Consider the following 21,709-nt stretch of genomic DNA (forward strand, 5'->3'; position numbering starts at 1 on the left):
ATTTAGTTTAAAGATTCCGTTTAAGAGTTGTTTTAATTTATCATACAAGTGACATCATCTAGGCCTACCCTGGCCTGTCAATTGGAAAGACTGATGTTGGGATTAATTTATTAATTCTATAGACTGTAACGTACTTGTAACCCAGTGGTACAAGTAGGCCTACAACAACTATTGAGACTATTCGTGAATCGTGACAATTGTATTTTGGATATCCAGCCAGTTTCAATATTACGGTAACGCTACATGTTCCTGTCATTACGGTAGTAGAGGCCGCTCCGTGTCACGTGACTAGGTCGAGCATCTTTTTGGTCCCATAGGTCCATTTTGGATGTTAGCGAGTGCTCCCTGCAAGCCACGAAAATGACCAAATTGCAGTTTTTAAACGTGTTTTTGACCGAGCGCCTCATGCTTGCTGCGCAAGAGATATACAAATCTGTCGAAGATACCATTTTGGAGTACCAGGAGGAGATAGCACTCAGAGAGCGGGAGAACGACCATCTGAGACGCAGACTGCGAGACGCTGGGATTGAAATATGGCCAGGTTAGCTTTGCTGCTAACGGTACAGTCAAGCTGGGTACCCGTTAGTAGCTAACGTTGAAGTCGCGCCCCTTTATGTCCAGCTACTAAAGTTAGTCGAGCCTTTGAAATGGTATTGGGTGCTTAAATGGAATTGACTGCGTCCAAAGCAAATAAATCATTAACGTGATACGGGCCCGTTGTAGCATTTGTTTCCTCTATTGCAAGGCTAAATTCCAAGCGAGCTAAGATTAGCCGTTAGCGAGCTTGTTGTTGAAGTTAGCTGTTGTGAAGCGGTTAGCGCGTTAACGTTAGCTAGCTTGATAGCAACCTTTGTTCGTTAGCCAGCTAGCTAGCTAGGTTAGCCAACCACCTAACGTTACACATACACCGGTATCTTTTAGCGGTGGTATTACTTATGCTGACCGTTTGTGTTTAGGGCGCTTGTAGTTTATATACAAACTGTCGCATGTTCACATTCGTATTTGATGTAGTTATTATTTGTATAATAAACTTGCCACCTCCCTCCTGCTGTGTTCCCAGACCGCCCGTCCATGGCGCTGTTGGACGACGAGGAAGGAGAGCACCCACGCCGTGAGTGGAGTCCCAGCATGGGGCACGAAGAGCGTCTCCCTCTTCAGATAAAAGATAAGAGAGATCTCAGGTCCAACCAGGGAGATGATCAGCTTCGTGCACATGGGTCTTGCAGCACACCAGAGTCTATGTTCACGCCACCCCGTGTTGGGAATGAGTATCCTCAGGATGCCCCCCACACATCCAGCCTCCCGCAAAGCCAAGGCGTGGAGAACAGGGAGCGGGAGCCAGGAACCAGGAGCTCATCGAGACACGTGAAGGCAGAGAGTGGAGGAAGCCACAGAGGGTCCACTTCCTCCAACAGTGTCCCCCAGCCTCTCGCCCCCGTCAACCCGAACTGCTCAAATGAGAACAACATTGATATAATTGGGGTGGAGAACGGAGGACAGATGGTGGGGTCTAAGGGAGGTGCTGGAGGTAGCAGAGGACAGGGCTCTCACATGCGCAACCAAGCTGCCACCCCCGTGGACTGCTCACTCCAAAAATCTCCCATCCAAGGACACATGTCATCCTTTTGCTGCAAGGTGTGCGGCGAGGCGTTTAGTCACGTCGGCCACTTGCACGTGCACGTGCAGGTGCACACGCGGGAGAAGCCTTACCGCTGTGGCGTGTGCGGGAAGTGCTGCAGCTCCTCCGGCAGGCTCCAGGAGCACCAGCGTAGCCACACGGGAGAGAAGCCCTTCCGCTGTCAGATCTGCGGAAAGGGCTTCACTCAGATGGCCCACCTGAAGGTACACATGAGGATCCACACCGGGGAGAAGCCCTACAGCTGCCCCGTGTGCGGCAAGTGTTTCAGCCGCTCTGACAAAATCAAAAGGCACCTTCAGACCCACAGCCGCGAGGGAACCTATTTCTCAGGGCAATGAAACAAGTGTGTTGTTGAAAGACCCAGTTTGTGAATCATATTGATGTGGGGACACTTTTCGAAAGCTGAAGTTGCTGCCATTAAGACGAGGGGTTTTGTTCCTACTTTCAAAGAACTAGGAATTCTAACTAGGAATGTTTCTATCTAACCTAACACTTCTCCATGCCATAGTCCCTGCAATAGAATTTGTATTAGTCAGTTTAGTGTGTCATTTACTTACTTTTTTACTTGTCACTGAATATGAAATCTCTAAGACACATTTTGAGTTATTAGCTAAGCTTTCTGAATTATTTAACCTTTCTTTAGTCTTATAATTAGCATGACGACGTCTTCCACACATGCATTGAAACTGATGCATTCAGAATCGCAACAATGTGCAGCATCCCAAAAATGGTAGTCTTTACTTATTTTCAAACAGCCACCTCAAATCCACCAGTAAGTAGCATGACTCAATTCACCCTTTGATTGGAAACTTAAGATCTAACTTGTACTTGTATGGCAGTTCAGGACTATAATAATACTCCTAACAATAGTCCACTTGGAGACAATGAGAGTCTTTATGCATGGGTGATCCACTGTGATCCACTATAACTAGGAAGTTGAGTGTCTAACGAATTAATATTTTTTATCTGATTTAGTCTAATGTAGCTGATGGATTTATTTTTATTTCTTTTACCTAGCGGTTTAAAATTGTTACACATGGTGAAATGTTTGTGACACAAACAAGCTAACTAATAAAAGGCTACATCCCATAAAACTATGGACTCATGCTCAGACAGTGACTTAATACCACAAGTCTGATCTGGCAGTTCTCTCCATTTCACACTTTTAAACAATGTAGTTATTATTCGGACTACTTTTTGCCATGTGTGGGAAGGGAAATCCTGGTTGGTTGCATATCTGAAACATTGGCCCACTGTGAGTGGGAGAATTAGGCGTAGTATACTCTTTGGGGCAAACCTGTATGTATAGTTATCCACCTGAAGCCCACCTAAGACTGATTGAACATATTAATGCTGTTACATTGTTGCAGAGCTAAATACTGCCATCCCATATTGTCAGTGCTTCATGTTGTCCATTGAAATCAAGGAGAAATCTATTGTGAGACTGCTCGACTATTTCGTAGGATAATGTGATATTCTGTAAAATACCACTAGTCCCAATCTAACGTGCATTTTGCATCTGTCCAAGATAATGCTGAAATCTACTCCATAACAGGCCATGCAGTTCTCTGTAATGTTTTCAGGAGGGTCAGTCTGTGCAAATGTTTTTATTCACCACCACCAGTGTTTCTACAACAGTAAAGTTATTTACATACATATGAGATTTTTTTTTAGAGTGACTTGAGTTGATTTTCAGAACTAATGGCTGGTTCATCGTGGAATCGGGTGCTTGCTCTGCTCACTTTAGACCAACCCTCCTGAACAACAGACAACCCGTTTTCCTCTCAGGACCAATGCTGCATTCATGTCATGTGGGGGCAACCATAAAAACACTAATGTCTGATTCGAAACGGCTACCGTATCTTAACAAGTCAGAAACTCAGGGTTTGTCGATTTTTCTCCCCACTCTTTGCAGACATAAATCTGAAGACATTGCAACTTATTCTTCAAAAAGATGTACCAATTAGAATCTACGAAGAAAACTTGATGCCTTCAAAAGTGACTCAAGTTTGGGTGAGAGCTAAATTGTTGCTCTGTGATGCCAAGTCCTGCTCAAGATGTCCTTCCACATGTAATGAATGCAGCATGAGAGGACTGCAGAACGTCCTCGAAGCTGACCAGCATCCCTCCTCTCACAGGCTGCTCTGGGACATATTTAACCCCCCACCCTTCACACACATTTTACTGTACAGTGTTGTATCATTGTGTATTAAATGTTATTTTTTAATAAAGTAGTGATTGAGTATCAATTGGGATAGTGTCTTCTGCTATAATGGACCCTAATGAGGGGTTCCAACTTCCAATCCATTTAGCTGTTCCAGTGCTGCGGCCCTAATCATTGTCTTGCTTACACTTGTTTTACTTCCTGCCTTTTAGACACAAAATGGGTGAATTGGGTGGGATGTGAAATAGGCGAATGTCCCTAATTAACTGTTGGGTTGAGCAAGAGAGCAGTGGTTCTCAAACTGGGGTACGGGTACTACAGGGGGTACTTGAGGGAAATGGGAAAATGTAAGAATAAATTATGAAATAAATTGAAACAATCAGATCCAAAGAGCCATACTCTCACATTAACATTTTCAGCATACTGATGCTGGAGAATTGGGGGGATTTTTTTTTTTTTTTGTGTAACAAATACAAAACACTGGTGAGTACTTGCCATTTCAGTGTGTTTCATGAGTGTACTTGACAACCAACAAGAGTGTAATTAGAAAGAATTGTCATCTGAGGTTGAATGGAATCGCCTGAGTGTGAGCCTGAATCTTCTAAAAGAAGATTATGTACATTGAGTTTTCGTGTTTTAGTTCAAATTGACACTTACCAGAACAAAACAAATAGCTATCTTTTATTGTCTTTTTTCTGAGCATGCGCAGTTAAGCAATTTGGAACCCCTCGTCTTATTATATAGCAGAGAAGAAATATTCTGGGCACGTTTTCTTTGCTTGTGGTTACAGTTTTTTCTCTTATGTTCATTAAGCATTCTTTCTAAAATGATAGCCAAAGGCCAATCATGTGGTTATGGGAAAAATGTATGTCCAGACGTTCTACAAATTGAGGCTGGGCGATATAGCAAACAAATGTATTGATATAAAATATTTCATATCAGTCAATATTGATAATTATTGATAATTTTTTATTACATTTTTACTAAAGACCACGAGAAAAACTATTTATCAAGGCACACAGGTAATGATTTTAATCTTAACACAACAATTAAAAACCCAAATTGAGTGTTGCAGCTGTGTAATAAATATGTTCGGGTGGGAACTACGATTTGTTTGATTGATTGGCTGTTTGAGTGTCACTCGTAACACGCTCCATTATCAAGGGACATATCAATATATATTGAACTATTTTCTTATTGTATTGATGAATTGTCTATCGCCGATATATATTGCCCAGCCCTACTACACCTGATGTGTCCCCTGACAAAGCCTAATTCAAGTTAATTTAGTTTTAGGACTTGGATAATTTGCCTATGCATGCCGCAAATATGTATATATATATATATATACAGTATGTATATAGCAGGTATGCAGACCAAGGACTCAGGAGACTGATTATAAAACCAAGGAGAGGTTGCAGATCTACCTCGCACATGCAGAGCTTCTGCTCTGAGTTGTCCCATCGCCTCACTCACTGAGGAGGCATGGAAATACTGCAGGAATTGTTTAATGAGATTCCGGGACCCAGACTGTTGTTGTTCGATATGGTTTGCTACATAAAAACACTGGGGACCCTTTGATCAAAATAGGCATTCCTTTTTCTTTTTTGTCAAAATCCTTACTTTAAATGAATGAAATAACAGTCCAATTAAAATTCCGAGGACCCCCTGAAACTCCACTGATCATATGGCACTTTGGAAATCAGTTAACCTCTAAGATCAGTCCTGAAACTCCACTGATCATAATGCCACTTTGGAAATCACAGTTAACCTCTAGATCAGTGGTTCTCAAAATCTTTTGGCTTCAGTAACCCCTTTCCCTGATTTATGAATCTGAGTAACCCCCTTTACAACATTTTCCTTAGAAAACTGCAAGAGAAAACTATAGCATGAATAACCCACCTTTTGAAGAATATAACATTACAAAATAAGAAATGGGAGTGAACGAGTTGCAATTAGTGCCTCCTGGGCGGCTGTGGCTCAGGAGGTAGAGCGGGTCGTTCACTAATCAGAAGGTTGGTGGTTCGATCCCCGGCTCCTCCAGTCCGCATGTCGAAGTGTCCTTGGGCAAGACACTGAACCCCGAATTGCTCCCGATGGCTGTGCCAGCACCCTGCGTGGCAGCTGGCCGCCTTAGGTGTGTGAATGGGTGAATGTAGGCACATTGTAAAGCGCTTTGGATAAAAGCGCTATATAAATGCAGTCCATCCATTTACCATGAACAGATTTATTTTAAGCAGACATTGTAATACTTGCTGGGTGTGTGGACACATGACAGCATTTGGGCTTCAATATGTTTGACAATTACTCTGATTTTTCATACAAAGGGGTATAATTCAAGTCAAGACTGTTTGCCCTATAAAAAAAAATCGGAAGAGGAAATTATAGAAAAAAAAAAAGATTTACACAAATGACACTGGTCCTACAACAATGAAAATGCTAAATATTTTCAGTCTTTTCCAGGCTCTGCACAATCGCTGCGGAGAACACTGGGTGAGTCGTCAGATAATAATTAATGTGAGGAGAGGGCTCCAGGTAAAAAAAACAAAAACGAAATTCTCCTTTAAATGTAGAGCAGCTCTTGCCATGACAAGCACTACTTGGGGTCTTGCAGAGAAATAGCTATTCACTCTTATATTCAAGAAGCTGCATTTTGAAATGAGGTTATTCCTTATAGAGCTCAACAGTCACGTGACATTTTTTGCCCCAGAAGTGAGTTCCTTATTCATTTTCTCCATAGACAATAAAAAAAAATCCTTATATAACGAGTTTTCCGGCTGGAACCAAGCCAACCTGTGACCTACCAAATCGTGAGTGACCATAAAACATTTGGTTTGGGGCAAAAACAGAAAATAACAATGGGGGGAATCTAATCTTCGATTTTTTTTTCCCCCGCTTGTTATTTTTGCGCCAAACCGAATGTTTTATGGTCACTACTATTACTATTATGAACCAGTTATTGAAAGAAAAGAAATGATTCGGACACAAAAGTAATAGTAGTAACGTAGTAAAAATCTATTTCCTAACAGAGGCATTTAAAGGGACAGTTCACATTTTTAAAGTCTATCCCTATTTACTCCTTACCCAATCTGGGTAAGCGACTTTGGCGATACTACTAGTCACAACAACTACACCTCCAGTAATTTAACACGGTTGTTGTGAGACCAGTTGGCATCTTCTATGCAGTGTGTTTTTGCGTTAACATTATTAGCGAATAGCCGAAGGCGGAAAAGGAAGTGACGGTGGCAGGTGAGGCACGCTGTACAGGAGGCCGGGGAAAAAGGTAGGGCTGTCCCAGAGTCTATTTTTCATAGACTCTGGGTCCCCAGATTGCTACTTACCAATGATGATGTTGATTGGTAGAGTTATTTGGGCAAAAATGAATGCAAGGACAATGGGGTCACACTCCTGTATGTACAAGCTGACTGCAGCTCACTGAACTTTCATCCACAGTCAATTTCAGTGAGCTTCAGTCAGCTTGTACAGAGCGTGCCTCATTGACCTTGCATTCGTTTTTGCCCAACTTTCCAGAGCTACTATGAGGAACAGTGCTGAGAAAGAACTCTACCAATCAACATCATCATTGATAAGTAGCAAATAGGGCTAGACTTTGAAAAATACAACAACAATGTGAACTATCCCTTTAATGCTGTAAGATCCTCGCTGCCTCAGAGCTTTCCCTATGTGTTCTGAGGTGCATCTTGACTTGGCTGGACTGACTGAAACCCTTGCCACACACCGGGCAGGAGTACGGCCTCTCCCCGGTGTGCACCCTTAGGTGCACCTTTAAGTTACAGTTCTGGTTGAAGCGTTTGCCACACAAGTCACAGCAGTACGGCCTCTCTCCCGTGTGCAGCCTCTGGTGCTCCTTCAACTTGCCGTAGGAGCTGAAGCTCTTGCCACACACACTGCAGTGGGACGCCGTCAGCCTGTGGTGCGATGACATGTGCATCGTGAGGTGCCGCAGTGAAGAGAAGGACCTGTGGCATACCGGGCAGTGATTGTGGCTGTGAACGGGCGTCGCGTCTTCTTCACGCTGTCTGTTATTGGAATGCTGTTCAGTCTCTTGTGCGCTTTCGCCGTGCTCATTCGGAATTCTGGAGCAGTGGGCATTTATTGGAGAGAGAGACTCGGCGTTATGGAGTGTGTCCGGCTCTCCGTGAGGCTCTGTTTTGATATGGCGGCTTATTTGGAAGTCAAGTTCTTTGGTGTCAAACTCAAGCGTGTGGTTAAGCTGGCAGGGCTGGGCCGTGCTGCTGCTCTCATTATCGCTGCTCCCACAAAAAGCTGCGGTGATCTCGATGTTGTCTGTGTCTAGTGGGGGCTCCTCGTCTTTCCATGGCCTGACCTTCAGTTCATCTGCAGTGTGCGGGGGCTGTGGCTCGTCCTGGCTGACACTGGGAGTCCACCCCTGCTCAGCTGCTGCTGTGACACTGGCAAACCACAGGGGCTGAGGATCAGCTGCAATATGAAGACAAGCACAACTGCTCATTATGTGACTGGTAGTATACACTGCTTTATTTATTTATTATTTATTTAGGGGGGGGGGGGGGCATTAAGATTGATGCTTTAGATGTTTTATTACAGAAAGTGTATAAAACCCATGACCAAAATAGTAATTGTGTTACTTATGAATGGAATTATAGCGAAAATAAATTACCCCCCTTGTGGCTGGGGACCCTCAAGGACCCCTGGGGTTCCGAGGACCCCCAGACACAACACAAATCGGGCAAAGAAATATCCTATTTTGCAGACATGCATTGGGCTATATTTTGGGACACTTTGTTGACATTTATAACATATTATAATATACTGCAATTACATGTAACATTTTCAAAATTATTTTAACCTTTGACTGAGTTATGTATTACGAACATAGTGCCTCCCAGCCCCCAACTCCCCCTTAACGTGAAACGATATCCAGTAGCTACCTTGTGCTCTTTCATTGCTTGCAGCCAGCTGCAGCTGTCTTTTCAGGTATTGATTTTCACTTTTTGTACGGTTGATGTCTTCCTGGAATTCAGAAAATGTGTCTCCGACAACTTGAAGTATATCCTCGACCGTCCGCATCAAACGCTCGGAGAGATAAGTATTCAGATATTCTAACTTTGTCATTATTGTTCTGAAATAACGCTAGTAGTCGGCTAGCTCGGAGCTGTGTACGCTACCCGGACGTGACGTCATTCAGTGCGCCCAGAGCCAGACGTCGCGCAAGATGGCGGGCAGTGTTACATTTTTGAAAGAAACGGTAGTAGAAGTATTATTTCTTCTATTTCTTTCTATTCCGAAGTTTAATTTACAACTAAAGGACAAGACTCGTATGTGCGGATTATATTATCACGAATATATAAACTGGAACTGGCTTTGTTGAACTCTGAGAGGAAGAAGACATTATTTTCTTATGGGACTCATGTTTAGCTGTCAAGAAGCTAACGTTAGCTGCGAAGCTATTCGAGCTCTTTGAAGGATAAAGTTTGTCAGTAAATAGTTCAGGAGGAAAAGTTCCAGTCACTGTGTGAAAAGGAAAATGTCTAAAGTCCAGAAGCTGAGAGCGGTGGTGATGCAGCGCCTAACTGCGGCAGTTGAAGAGGTATTTGGGCCGTTTGAAAGAATGATAGCAGAGTACGAGGAGGAAGCTACTCGTTCACAAGAGGAGATCGACCGACAACGAAAACTGCTGGACGCTGTGCGGTTACACAGAGAAGTCTTGCCTCTAGACCTCCAGCAGCTGTTGGTCATTAAAGAAGAAGTTCCCCCTGAGCTGCGGGAGTGGAGCCCCAGTCCGGACCAGGAGGATCCAGCGCGCCCACACATTAAAGAGGAGCAGGAGGAACTCTGGAGCAGTCAGGAGGGAGAGCAGCTTCAAGGGCTGGAGGAGGCTGATGTCACCAAGTTCCAATTCACTATCGTTCCTGTGAAGAGTGAAGATGAGGAAGAGAAACCTCAGTCCTCACGGCTTCATCAAAGCCAAACTGAGGAGAACAGAGATGCAGATAAAAAATTTACTTGCTCAGTCTGTGGTCAAGGTTTTCGTGATAAAAGAGATGTGAAGAGACACATGATGATCCACACAGTAGAGAGAAAATGTAATTGCTCAGTCTGTGGTCAAGGTTTTCGGGATAAAGGAGACGTGAAGAGACACATGATGGTCCACACAGGTGAGAAACAATTTAATTGCTCAGTCTGTGGTAAACGTTTTGGTCAAAAAGGACACGTGAAGAGACACATGATAATCCACACAGGAGAGTAAACATTTAATTGCTATCTGTGGTGGAGGGGGGTTTGAGTGTTTATTTATGCGAGTATGTGGTGTGGATTTTTATTTGTTGTGTTGTACTGTGTTTATGTATCAGACACAAAAAAACAATAAAAAAAAATGATCACACACAAAAATAATCTAATGTTTTATGGCGGTTGACAAAACAGCTATAGTGCATTACCATCCTCCACCTTTTGAATTTGAGCAGTTTCACATGTAAGCTATTTACAGTGTAAAATAAATAAATACTGGATTTCAACTGAATTCTCCACTTAGTTAACTAAATAAATAAAATAATTCCCACCGATTTCCCATTCTCTCTCACTCACACACACACACACACACACACACACACACACACACACACACACACACACACACACAAATAAACACACACTTCTCACCTTCACTGTGTCTGAATACAAATACAATTGTGAATTCTGTGTCGTGCTCAGTATGATAGTATAATTATATTTTTTTATTGGTATGGTAGCCTATTTTATTTCCATCTTCTTTATATATTTTAATTATACTATTTGTTGTGAACTGCTCCTGCGGATAGCTATTCCTATAGTGAAGCATGGCACACTGTCATGGCTTGACCAGCATTAGCACTGCTGATGCACATACCACTTTGCGGTCAATGGAGATTGTGGCTACCATGTCTGACCATGTTCCTTTTGTAATGTCTCTGGATATTGGTAGTCTTCCTGAGATGTCCCATGAGGTCAATTAATGGTGCCTGTAATGCTAAAATAGATTGGGCTAAGCTCACAAATGATTATGTCATGGCCTACTATGGGAGAACTGATGTCCTCTTGAGTGATGTATATTTACCCATATAGGTGCTATTATGTGCTCTGATGTAATATGGAAATGTTCAAAATAAACACTTGCTGTCTGCTGCTGTCATGTTGTTTCCATTCCGTTACATATGGAAAAAGATAACTAACGTGTCGTTAATGTTTAGAATTAGATAATACTATTCCTATAATGTTGCGCACTTACTGTGTACGGTGTGATTTTATAGCAAACTTGTCTTCAGTCACCACTAGTGGCCACCACTCAACAACAATGAGGTCGCTCTGGCCACCAATCGGCGATTGCGCGGCTGGAGCCCACATACTGACATACATACGGTACATACGGTGCTGCTTTTATGTCTGTATGCGCACCCCGTGCCCATCCCATGCCACAATGGTGAAGCTGCTTCTAGAAGTGACGTGTGTCCGTTCATAGCACAGGAGATGATGTCATAGTACAGGGGTACTCAATTAAAATTCAACGAGGTCCAATTAGAGAAAATGTCCTCAAGCAAAGGTCCGGAACATTGTAACGTAGCTTGCGTTATGATTCAGTGCCATTGAACTTAGGCTACTTCAACGATTGCAGTAGCCTAACGGCTGGTTCACACACACGCTTTGCGCACGCCTTGCGCATACGCTTTAATCGACGCCTACGCATATAGGCATTGCTTCATGCACGCCTGGCGCCTATTTTCGTTCACACAGGACGCCACGCTCTGCGCTACGCTGAACACATGAGCAGCGGTTTTTTTACACTTTTCAGATCTGATTTATAGCATGGGTGAGTCCTCTTTTTTATTGTAATGTGCAAGTGAGGATGTCTGTCTATTTCTTGGCCCTTCCCTCGGGTAATCATGTGACTATGAGTCATCAACACCATGAGTGATATATGCATTGAGACAGGGGGGGTATATATACATCTGATAGAAAAGACGTTAATAGAGGAACACATGAAGGACAGCTTTCCTACTATGCACTCGTTAATTCGCGCTCCACCCTCCCTTTTGGGCAAACTTGGTAGAAAATATGGCCCAAGTCCACCAGAAACAACAGCCAGCTTGACAGTTCAGCGCGCCTAGAGCTGAAAAATAGAACAGACGCCTAAACGATAAATGCAGCGCAGCGTAGGCACAGCGCAAGCGTGGCTTCAGCACAGCGTGGCAGCGGTATGTGTGAACGCTCTCGTCTGTTAACAAGGACGCCTAAATTTTAGGCGTTGCTTAGGCGTTGCTTTAAGCGTCGCTCTAGGCGTGTGTGTGAACCCGGCGTAATACAGCGATCCTCAAAGTCCGGACTCCGATCTGGCATCCGGACCCAGATGCCGTCCTATCCGGACCGAGCCCTATAACCTACAAATCGTTGAATAGTTACATTTTCACGGAGCGTTTCTATTTTAACCGGCACATGCTTTTCTAGCCTTTACGGTACTGGTTTATCTGCCAGGAAGCTCACAGACCAATGCATGCGCTGTAAATCATCACACGTGATGCTACTCAGCCAATCAACAAGCGAATCGATCCTGCCTGTTGCTTCCCTGTAGCTTCCCTGTGCTGCTGCGGGAGAGTGACACACGGACGGAGGAGAGGCGAGACTCGCAGAAATGCGAGAGATAGAAGTAATTTCACATGGCGTGCTCAAAAGAAACGAGTAGACCGCAAAATGCTTTAGTTTTAATCCAGAGCAGACAGACTCATGTTCATTCATTGGTCTCACGAGCAGTTCAAAACCAGTATGTCTCGTGAAGTGTGATGTGATCCTGACCTGTCTACTATGGAATATACATATGAGGGAACACACTCAAATCCAGACTGAGGGCACACACATTCACTAGCTACAGGGAAGCAACAGGCAGAATCGATTCGCTTGTTGATTGGCTGAGTAGCATCACGTGTGATGATTTACAGTGCATGCATTAGTCTGTGAGCTTCCTGGCAGATACACCAGTACCGTAAAGGCTAGAAAAGCATGTGCCGGTTAAAAAAGAAACGCTCTGTGAAAATTTAACTATTCAATGTATTGGATACTATTCAATTTGTAGGTTATAGGGCTCGGTCCGGATAGGACGGCGTCTGGGTCCGGATGCGGACCGGAGTCCGGACTTTGAGGATCGCTGTCATAGTATGACGTCATCTCCTGTGCTGATACCCACTGATGATGTCCCACTCAGAGATAGACCCCCACGTGGTGCCCAACCAAGCACCTGCCCTTTTGACCTCTGACTTTTTTTAAGGATCTTTTTATTTTATTAAATCTGACAGGTTTTTTTTAAGGATGTTTTTATTTTATTAAACCCCGTCACATGTTTTACATCCCTGGCAGTTGGGAGAGGGATTATGTTGTGGAGACTGTGTGGAGTGTAATAGGTTCTATTAAAGATATTGAACTGTAATTGTCTGTGCTTAGTTGAGATTAATCCAATATTTCAAGGATGATGCGTAAATCAACTTCATCATACGTGCATTCAAGATCATTTTGTTATCAATCCTATCATAAATTGGTAAGTTGCTGTTTAGAATAGTAGAGGATGTCAAACCCCTTGTAGTGTACAAGGCTACACTAAACAAATGCTTCTCAAACGGGGGTTCTGGTGGAATTTGTGGGACATCTGTATAGCTGTTACGGACCCAGTCTCTAATCTGGAAATATTTAAATAAATTGTGATTTCATAGATGAAACTTTTGAATTAACTGCTGGAAGTTGTTATCTTGACTGTATAAGTCTCCGACTGTTGACCCAGTTTGTTAATATCCCGTCTGCGATCGGGTGAGGAATATTGGGGTTGTCCCATAGGGGAGTATTCAGAATCCGAAGTAATAAAGTATTTAGACCAATGACGGTGTGGGCAAAGGAGTTTAAAATGATGGGGTTCTTGGTTATGGCTAAAGCTAAGCGTGCTTTCTTACAGACTATGAATGGAGGAACCTTTAAGGCAGGGGTGTCAAACTCAATTTCACCACGGGCAGAGAGTTCCCCAAACTTTTGAGTAGCCAGTCAGATTGAAAAAGTAGCCGGATCATGTTCGCGGCGTTTGTTCCGGTGGTCCTTTTCCCAATTAATAAACAAACCTCAAATATGTATCCATGAGTGTGACAATTGAAATAATACAAATAAACATTCTTATAAAGGCCCAATGCTCAATTTAATTATAAATAAAACAATATCCATATTGCAAAACACAAACAGGCAATGTATATTTTTAAGAACAAAGAAAATACTAATAACTATGTGTAGGCCCCAGTAGGCCGAACAAATATTGTCATGCCATAACCCAGGAACTTTGATGGTAGAGAGGACCACAAAAAAATGTCCTCGCCACCAGAGGGCCAGATTTTGCTGAGGGTTGGGGGCCGAATGGCGCTGGCGTGGAAACATTTGGGGCATTTGAATTCAGGTTTAGAGGAAGAACTAATTTTAATTTAACAGTTGTGATGTCATTATTCAGTCTTAAAAAGTACAAAAAAGGCACGCACATCCAGTGAGGGGTTAAAACCAGGTGCAGGACAGAAGTGCAAATAAGTAATAAAAATAGAGTCCGCACACTGGCAGCTGCTCCCAAATATATCAAAACGTAATTGTCTCAAAGGACAAGTAATAATGGAAGTTTTCAGAACAACTTGAATATCACATAAACTAGGGTTATCAGGTATAAAACGTCATAATGAAATGTAATATTTAAGAAGAAAGTGTGATGTGAACTATTACAAGGGGTCTCTACTACTTTGAAATTGTGGTAGGTTGCCCGAAACGTCACCTTTTTTTGTAGGTTGCCCGAAACGTCACCTTTTTTTGTGGTCAAATAAATATTTGGGAGCAGCTGCCAGTGTGCGGACTCTATTTTTATTATTCAGTCTTAAACACCAATATTTGATCCTTTTCTAACTCACTCCTATGCCACCACTTGCTCTCCCTGCAGGGCTTGAAATTAGCTTTTTTGACCACCTGCCAATATGGCTGCTAGAAGTTACCAGCCAATTCGAATTTCCTCTAGCCAAAATGTTTTTCTTGAAATAAACCAGAATATGAGTGGGTTAATTTAAGCATAAGTATCAGTAAGTGGCCCGGGATTATCAAAGTCTGTGTTGAGGGTCACACGAACAAAAATGCACTCTTGAAGCTAAATAAATCCAAAACCAACAAGTTAATTATTTACATTTTTTACTTCAATGTAGAACAGTCATTTCTTACACATGAGATTACTTTTAGTCTTTTAGTCATAAAGATTATTGAAAGATATTCCATATTCCAGACTGAAATGTTATAACAGAAGTGGAGTATTGGCCAGAATGACATGAACATTTGGACACTTATTCAGCGGGTATCTTGTATGTTGCGTTCAGGTGCACTGTAATTTTTTATTTTTTTACAGTGTATAAAGTAACGGGTAGGTCAGAGGCCAGTAGGCGGAGAAATCGCCGGCTACCGGGGCTTGGGGAACTCCCTGCACGGGCCACATCAGCATTATGGTTACCCTCAAAGGGCCGGTTGTAAATGTAACACGATATAAATGTATCTAGCCTATGTGTTACAATATTTCATAATTGCCTCTGATTCGGTTATTATTGTTTTTTTAGTAATAACTTAATACTTATTATAAAACGGCTCTCTCAAATCAAGCAATCTGATTGGTTCACAGCCATTGTATAAATCCAGTAACCCACTCCAATAACCCATGGCCATGGGTTATTGAGTTGCCATGGCAACTCTCTTACTAAAAGCCTTTGGTTACCTCAAAAAAAACAAATGGCGGAGACAGCTGTCAGATCCTTGTGAATCGATCTTCGCTTATAACTTTACTAATACTTCGCAGAAAATTATGTTTTGTACAAGAATAGATGCGGGCTAATGTCTTCTTTGCAAAAAAAAGGCTGTTAACCCCGCATTTAACCCCGCATTTAACCCCGTAACGTTAGTTGGTGTCGGGCTTTGCAGAAAGCACTCAGCTTCTCAGCAAGCGCTGAGAATGCAGCGCTGCGCTCGAGCTGCCTGTCGGGGTTTCCAGAAAGCTCTCAGCTTCTCAGCAAGCGCCAGGATTGGCCAATGTCAACTTCAGTCTCCAGAACGATCCAATCAAATCACCCGCACGTTCTTGCGGTCCCGCCTTACAGTAGTGTTTCAACTGACTCTATCAGAATACCATGCCAGTCGGACTTATAGTATTATTATTATTATATTATTATACTTGGAAACCGTTTTATAAAAGCAATATAGCACTCGAGCTGCGTGTGTTGTGGCATATATCCCGCTGCTCAGCAGTTATCCCACTCGGCCTGCGGCCTCGTGGGATAACAACTGATCAGCGGGATATATTTGCCACAACACACTGGCTCTCATGCTATATTGCTTAAATAACTAGCTCTGAAAGCAGAATTATACGGAAAGCAATGGCAAACAGACAGCTAGTAGCCTACAACTATTATTCCATTTAACAATAGCTATTTTAAGCCATATTGCGAAGAATTGTATTGCGCAAATTGTATTCTTTGCTAGCTCTCGTGGGCCACATAAAACGAGGTACCGGGCCGGATCTGGCCCCCGGGCCTTGAGTTTGACACGTGCTTTAAGGGAACATTCTTTAATTTGTGTTGTTCGATAGGGAGCCAGGCCTCTGACTGTTAAGTGCCCTTTTTGCAAGACATGTCTGCAGCCGACATTGTTTCAGAGGCTGGAGCGGACTCATTTTTAAAGCCAGAGTGAAGATACTGATATGAAACTAGGAGACCTAATCCATTAATGCCTATTTAACTTAGCCTGTAAATTTCATGTACATTCAATGTAAACTCTTATTTAAAGGTCCTTATACATCGGGAGCGTTTTTTTCATGCGATTAATTCGCACGTCAATAATATTTTCCGAACCTATATCAGTCAATGCAACCGTGCATACCAACGGCGAAGTTTCGCCCAGCGTTATTGGGTGTTTATTTTTTCGAACCACGGTCGATTTTTCAGAAATTCGCTTCCGACGTGTACACATCTGTGGCTGTGATTGACAGGTGGGTCAAAACTCGCATCGCAATTTCGTGCCGTATATTCGCATCGCTCTTGATGTGTAAGGACCTTAACTCTGACTGTAAATTAATGTAAATCCACTGCCTATTTAACATCTATTTAACTCAGTCTGTAAATCTCATGTAAATCCAACGTAAATTCATATTTATCATCCACAGAACACTTCACCACTCATGTACATATTGTATATATTGACTCGATTTGATTCGATTTGATTGCACTTGCAACTTTGCGATTGTCTTTAGTTATCTTCCTACTTCTGTATATTGATGTGACCGCTACGCTGCATACAGACACTAAGACAAATTCCTCGTATGTAACTTGCATACTGTGGCAATAAAAGTGATTCTGATTCTGATTCTGATTCATTGGTACCAGCTATGTCATGCTAGCTTGCGGGAAGGGGGCTAAATAATGCTCAAAATTTTGGCTAAATTTTGGCGAGGGAAAAACTGGCATGGCCATTCTCAAACTTGGAAAAGGACATTTACGGTGCTGGCTCGTTCTCTCTTCTTACCAGTGTGTTTTTGCCGTGCACCTAGTGAACTCGTGAACCAAGTCTTTATCGTTCCCTGAGTGTGCTCGCTACCGGTGAGTTCTATACATAAGTCTCCCCTTTCACAGACATGCCAGACTTTATGCCAATAATTCCATGTAGTTTTTGCAACAACAAAAATAGGGCATTTTTACACTAAATGTGTTATTTTTTTACCTATTCTATTTGAATATTTCTGCATACTGGGGTCCCTAAACAGTCTTGGAATTGCATAAGTATGACTGTAAAGCTGAGACTTGTGGATTAATTTAGCACAATTGTATTCATGTGTGATGACGTTAGTCCCCATATAATAGAAGCCATTTGATTGTAGTGAGACCATTTTCAAAACTTGACCTCGCTGTATATAAATGCCCCCCCCCGATCTGATTTCTGTAGTGTGTTGAGCCTGTACTTTAGCAACAGGTTCATGCAAATCTGTGGTTTTTATTGCCATAGTACCTAAATTTCATGTAGGCTATTGTTCTTTTACATGTAAAGTGGGTTACTCCAAGTGTGGTCACCCAGGGGCACCACATTGACTGTATGTAACTTTATTTCTTAAAATAAATAATTATGAGACGGGTGCAATTTTTTTCACTTGAGAACTTGCCCCCCAAAATGTCTGTGCACGCGCCACTGGCCCACTGATAATGTCATAGATATTGTGACATTATCTGTGATGTCATAGACATTTGTCACCACTGGCCTACTAGACGATTGGGTTTCCCGCTGCAGGGAAGAAGTCATACCACTGATTTTGTCACAATGTCTATGATATTGATTTGGTTATGTCTCCAGTAATGTCACTCGAGCACTCTGTGATAATGTCTTAAGTGTGATGTCACTCGAGTAATTGTGATGTCATCAGTGATGTCACTTGAGTAATTAAAATACTACTATAATATGGCACCGTTCTGAGCATGCTGATACGGAAGTCTCGGAGACAGCTCACAGTGTCAGTGAGGAACAGAGGGTAATGCAGTCTCGGGCTCAGAGCGCCTCAAAACGCACCTCAAAACGCACCTCAAAAAGCACCACCCCAAAAGTTGGCGACATCCCACCAGAGGAAGTGGTGGAGGTGCCACATGAAAAGTTTTTTGGAAGTTTTTTGCAAAGAACAACAACGACAACACTAGATCTGCTCATAGATTCACCTGTGCCTTCACCTGTGCCTTCACCTGTGCATTCACCTGTGGAGAACATACAGGACCAAACAACATGCCCGATTGCTGCCCAAGATGACACCCCTGACCAGTCAGAGGACACTTCAAAAGTGACCTCCCCCACCACCTCAGTCCAAGGCACTCAGTCAGTTGTCTCTGAAATAGCGGAGTCAGAAGTCTCGGGTACCGCTTGTGGTGTTGCTGTGGAAACTGAGGATGTAATGCAGTCTCTCCATCCGAGTGATGTCGAGAAACAGTCAGTTGTCTCTCAGATAGCTGACATTGTTGCTAAGGAAACTGAGGATGTAGTGCAGTCTACTCTCCACCACAGCGATGTTGAGGAACAAGCTGAGAGCGCTAAAAGCCCCTCTGAAGATAGCGACAATGGATCCACAGAAGCCGAAACAGCGCAGGTGCCACATGAAATAATATTGGAAGCTGTTCTCGAAAGAGAAACAAAAAGTGAAGGATCCATGGCGGAGAACACACAGGACCAAACAACATGCTTGATTGCTGGCCGAGATGACATGCCTAACCAGTCAGAGGACACTTCAAAAGTGACCTCCCCCACTGCATCAGTCCAAGGCACTCAATCATTTGTCTCTGAGATTTCTGATTCGGAGGTCCCAGAGACAGCTGGCAGTGTTACTGAGGAAACTGAGGATGTAATGCAGTCTCTCCACCACAGTGATGTTGAGGAACAAGCTGAGAGCGCTAAAAGCACCTCAGAAGATAGCGACAATGACGCCAAAGAGACCAAAACAGTGAGTCCTCTTGTGGACCTGGAGAACATACAGGACCAAACATCATGGCCATTTGCTGGCCGAGATGACACCTCTACCCAATCAGAGGACACTGTGAAAGTGACCTCCCTCACCGCCTCATTTGCTGGCCGAGATGACTCCTCTACCCAATCAGAGGACACTGTGAAAGTGACCTCCCTCACCGCCTCATTTGCTGGCCGAGATGACTCCTCTACCCAATCAGAGGACACTGTGAAAGTGACCTCCCTCACCGCCTCATTTGCTGGCCGAGATGACACCTCTACCCAATCAGAGGACACTGTAGAAGTGACCTCCCTCACCGCCTCATTTGCTGGCCGAGATGACACCTCTACCCAATCAGAGGACACTGTAGAAGTGACCTCCCTCACCGCCTCATTTGCTGGCCGAGATGACACCTCTACCCAATCAGAGGACACTGTAGAAGTGACCTCCCTCACCGCCTCATTTGCTGGCCGAGATGACACCTCTACCCAATCAGAGGACACTGTGAAAGTGACCTCCCTCACCGCCTCATTTGCTGGCCGAGATGACACCTCTATCCAATCAGAGGACACTGTGAAAGTGACCTCCCTGACCGCCTCATTTGCTGGCCGAGATGACACCTCTACCCAATCAGAGGACACTGTAGACGTGACCTCCCTCACTGCCTCATTTGCTGGCCGAGATGACACCTCTACCCAATCAGAGGACACTGTGAAAGTGACCTCCCTCACCGCCTCATTTGCTGGCCGAGATGACACCTCTACCCAATCAGAGGACTCTGTAAAAGTGACCTCCCTCACCGCCTCAGTGCAAGGCACTGAGCCAGTTGTCTCTGAGGAGATCGCTGAGTCAGAAGTCTCAGAGACAGCTTACAGTGTTGCCGAGGAGACCGAGGATGTGATGGAATCTCTCCATCAGAGTGATGTTGAGAAACAGTCAGTTGTCTCTGAGATAGCTGACAGTGTTGCGAAGGAAACCGAGGATGTAGTGCAGTCTCTCCACCACGGCGATGTCGAGGAACAGGCTGAGAGCACTAAAAGCACCTCTGAAGATAGCGGCAGCAAATCAGAGGAGGCTCATTCGTCAGGTAATGAGGATGAAACAGTGAGAATGCACACACAGGACCAGACACCGCATTCACCCGCCTCTAAATCCATCAGCTCATCCTCAGATCAAGAGGATGTAAAACCAGAGTTGACCATGACACAGAGGGAAGAGATCTCTCCTCTTCCAACTAAGACTGAACATATCAAAGAGGAAGTCAGTTGTTCCCCTCTTCAGGAAGTCTGCAAGCTATTCTCAGAGGCTGCTGCTAAGAACCAGGCAACGGATGACTATGGTAGTTTTGTCTCGTTGTTACTGGGTCGACTCTTCACAAAAATCAGTGAGGCCCCAGGTGATACAGCAGAGTTGACCAAAGTGTCCGCTAATCTTGCTGAGAGGATCCTCTCTCAGTTCAGTACCGATACTGGCATCAACCACACCGATGCTCGTCAACCAGAGTTTGATTTCAAGAAACTCTGTAAACGTACATACAAGAGTCTTGTCTTCAAGTTTGGGACAGAGAGGCTTGTGAAGGCTGCAGCTACCAACAATGACGAGTGGCTTCCCATGGTCCTGGTGGAGAGCTGCTCCCAGGCCCTGGTGGACACATACAGCCAGACCGCTGTTGCCCAGTCCGCCACAGACCGTCCCATGGAAGACGACAAGCAGGCTGAGAAGACCAACAAGAGTTTCAAGTTCCTGCCCAAGTGCTTCTCAAAGGCTCCTGCTAAGAATCACACAACTGACAAAGTGAGAACAGAAAGGTGCTTGACTTCGAGACAAGAGAGCTCGTCTCTTCCAACGAAAGGTTATTTCAGACCCTAAGGCAAAACGAAAAAACGAAAATGACGAATTTTCATGTTCAAACCTTTCATACCAAGAGCGACACGAATAACTATGCTCCATGCATTCCAAGCATTCCACCGAAAAAATCTGCAATGTAAACTTGTGCCAGGCAGCAGTGTCTGAGCAGCAGCGGTGATGTGTAAGTGGAGAGGAGCAGGTAACCCTATCGCACTGGCCAGGGACTCGCCAAGCCGACAGCGCTGAGGTCGGAGGAGAGACGTCTGCCTCCGCTCCTAGGGATCTCACCCGCCACTCGCCTGGACAGCTCTTTGGAAGCGGTGTGCATTTGGAGAGCTGAGCGCCGGTTGGTTTGTCATTTCAATATAGCCTTTTTCTAACTGAAGAGTGAAGCACTTGGTGTAATAATTTCATAATCAAGGCATTATTCCCCCCTGATCAAGTTTGAAGGTTCATTGTTAATAATATGCACTCTATCTAGTCGTCTCTCCACCATGGTATCATTGTATCATTGCAT

The 21,709-nt window shown here is 43.7% G+C and overlaps 1 protein-coding gene across 1 annotated transcript; it reads left to right on the top strand.

The window, feature by feature from the left end:
- The first annotated feature begins 348 nt into the window (after window positions 1–348).
- Window positions 349–3,809, top strand: LOC310799300 (uncharacterized protein). The gene is made up of 2 exons (XM_083661897.1): window positions 349–541; window positions 1,061–3,809. Exons 1-2 carry the CDS (start codon window positions 361–363, stop codon window positions 1,975–1,977), a joined length of 1,098 nt encoding a protein of 365 aa, XP_083518023.1. The 5' UTR covers window positions 349–360; the 3' UTR covers window positions 1,978–3,809.
- The last annotated feature ends 17,900 nt before the right edge of the window (window positions 3,810–21,709 follow it).

This window comes from Poromitra crassiceps, assembly GCF_964638095.1.
Source record: "Poromitra crassiceps genome assembly, chromosome: 27".
Lineage (NCBI taxonomy): Eukaryota > Metazoa > Chordata > Actinopteri > Beryciformes > Melamphaidae > Poromitra > Poromitra crassiceps.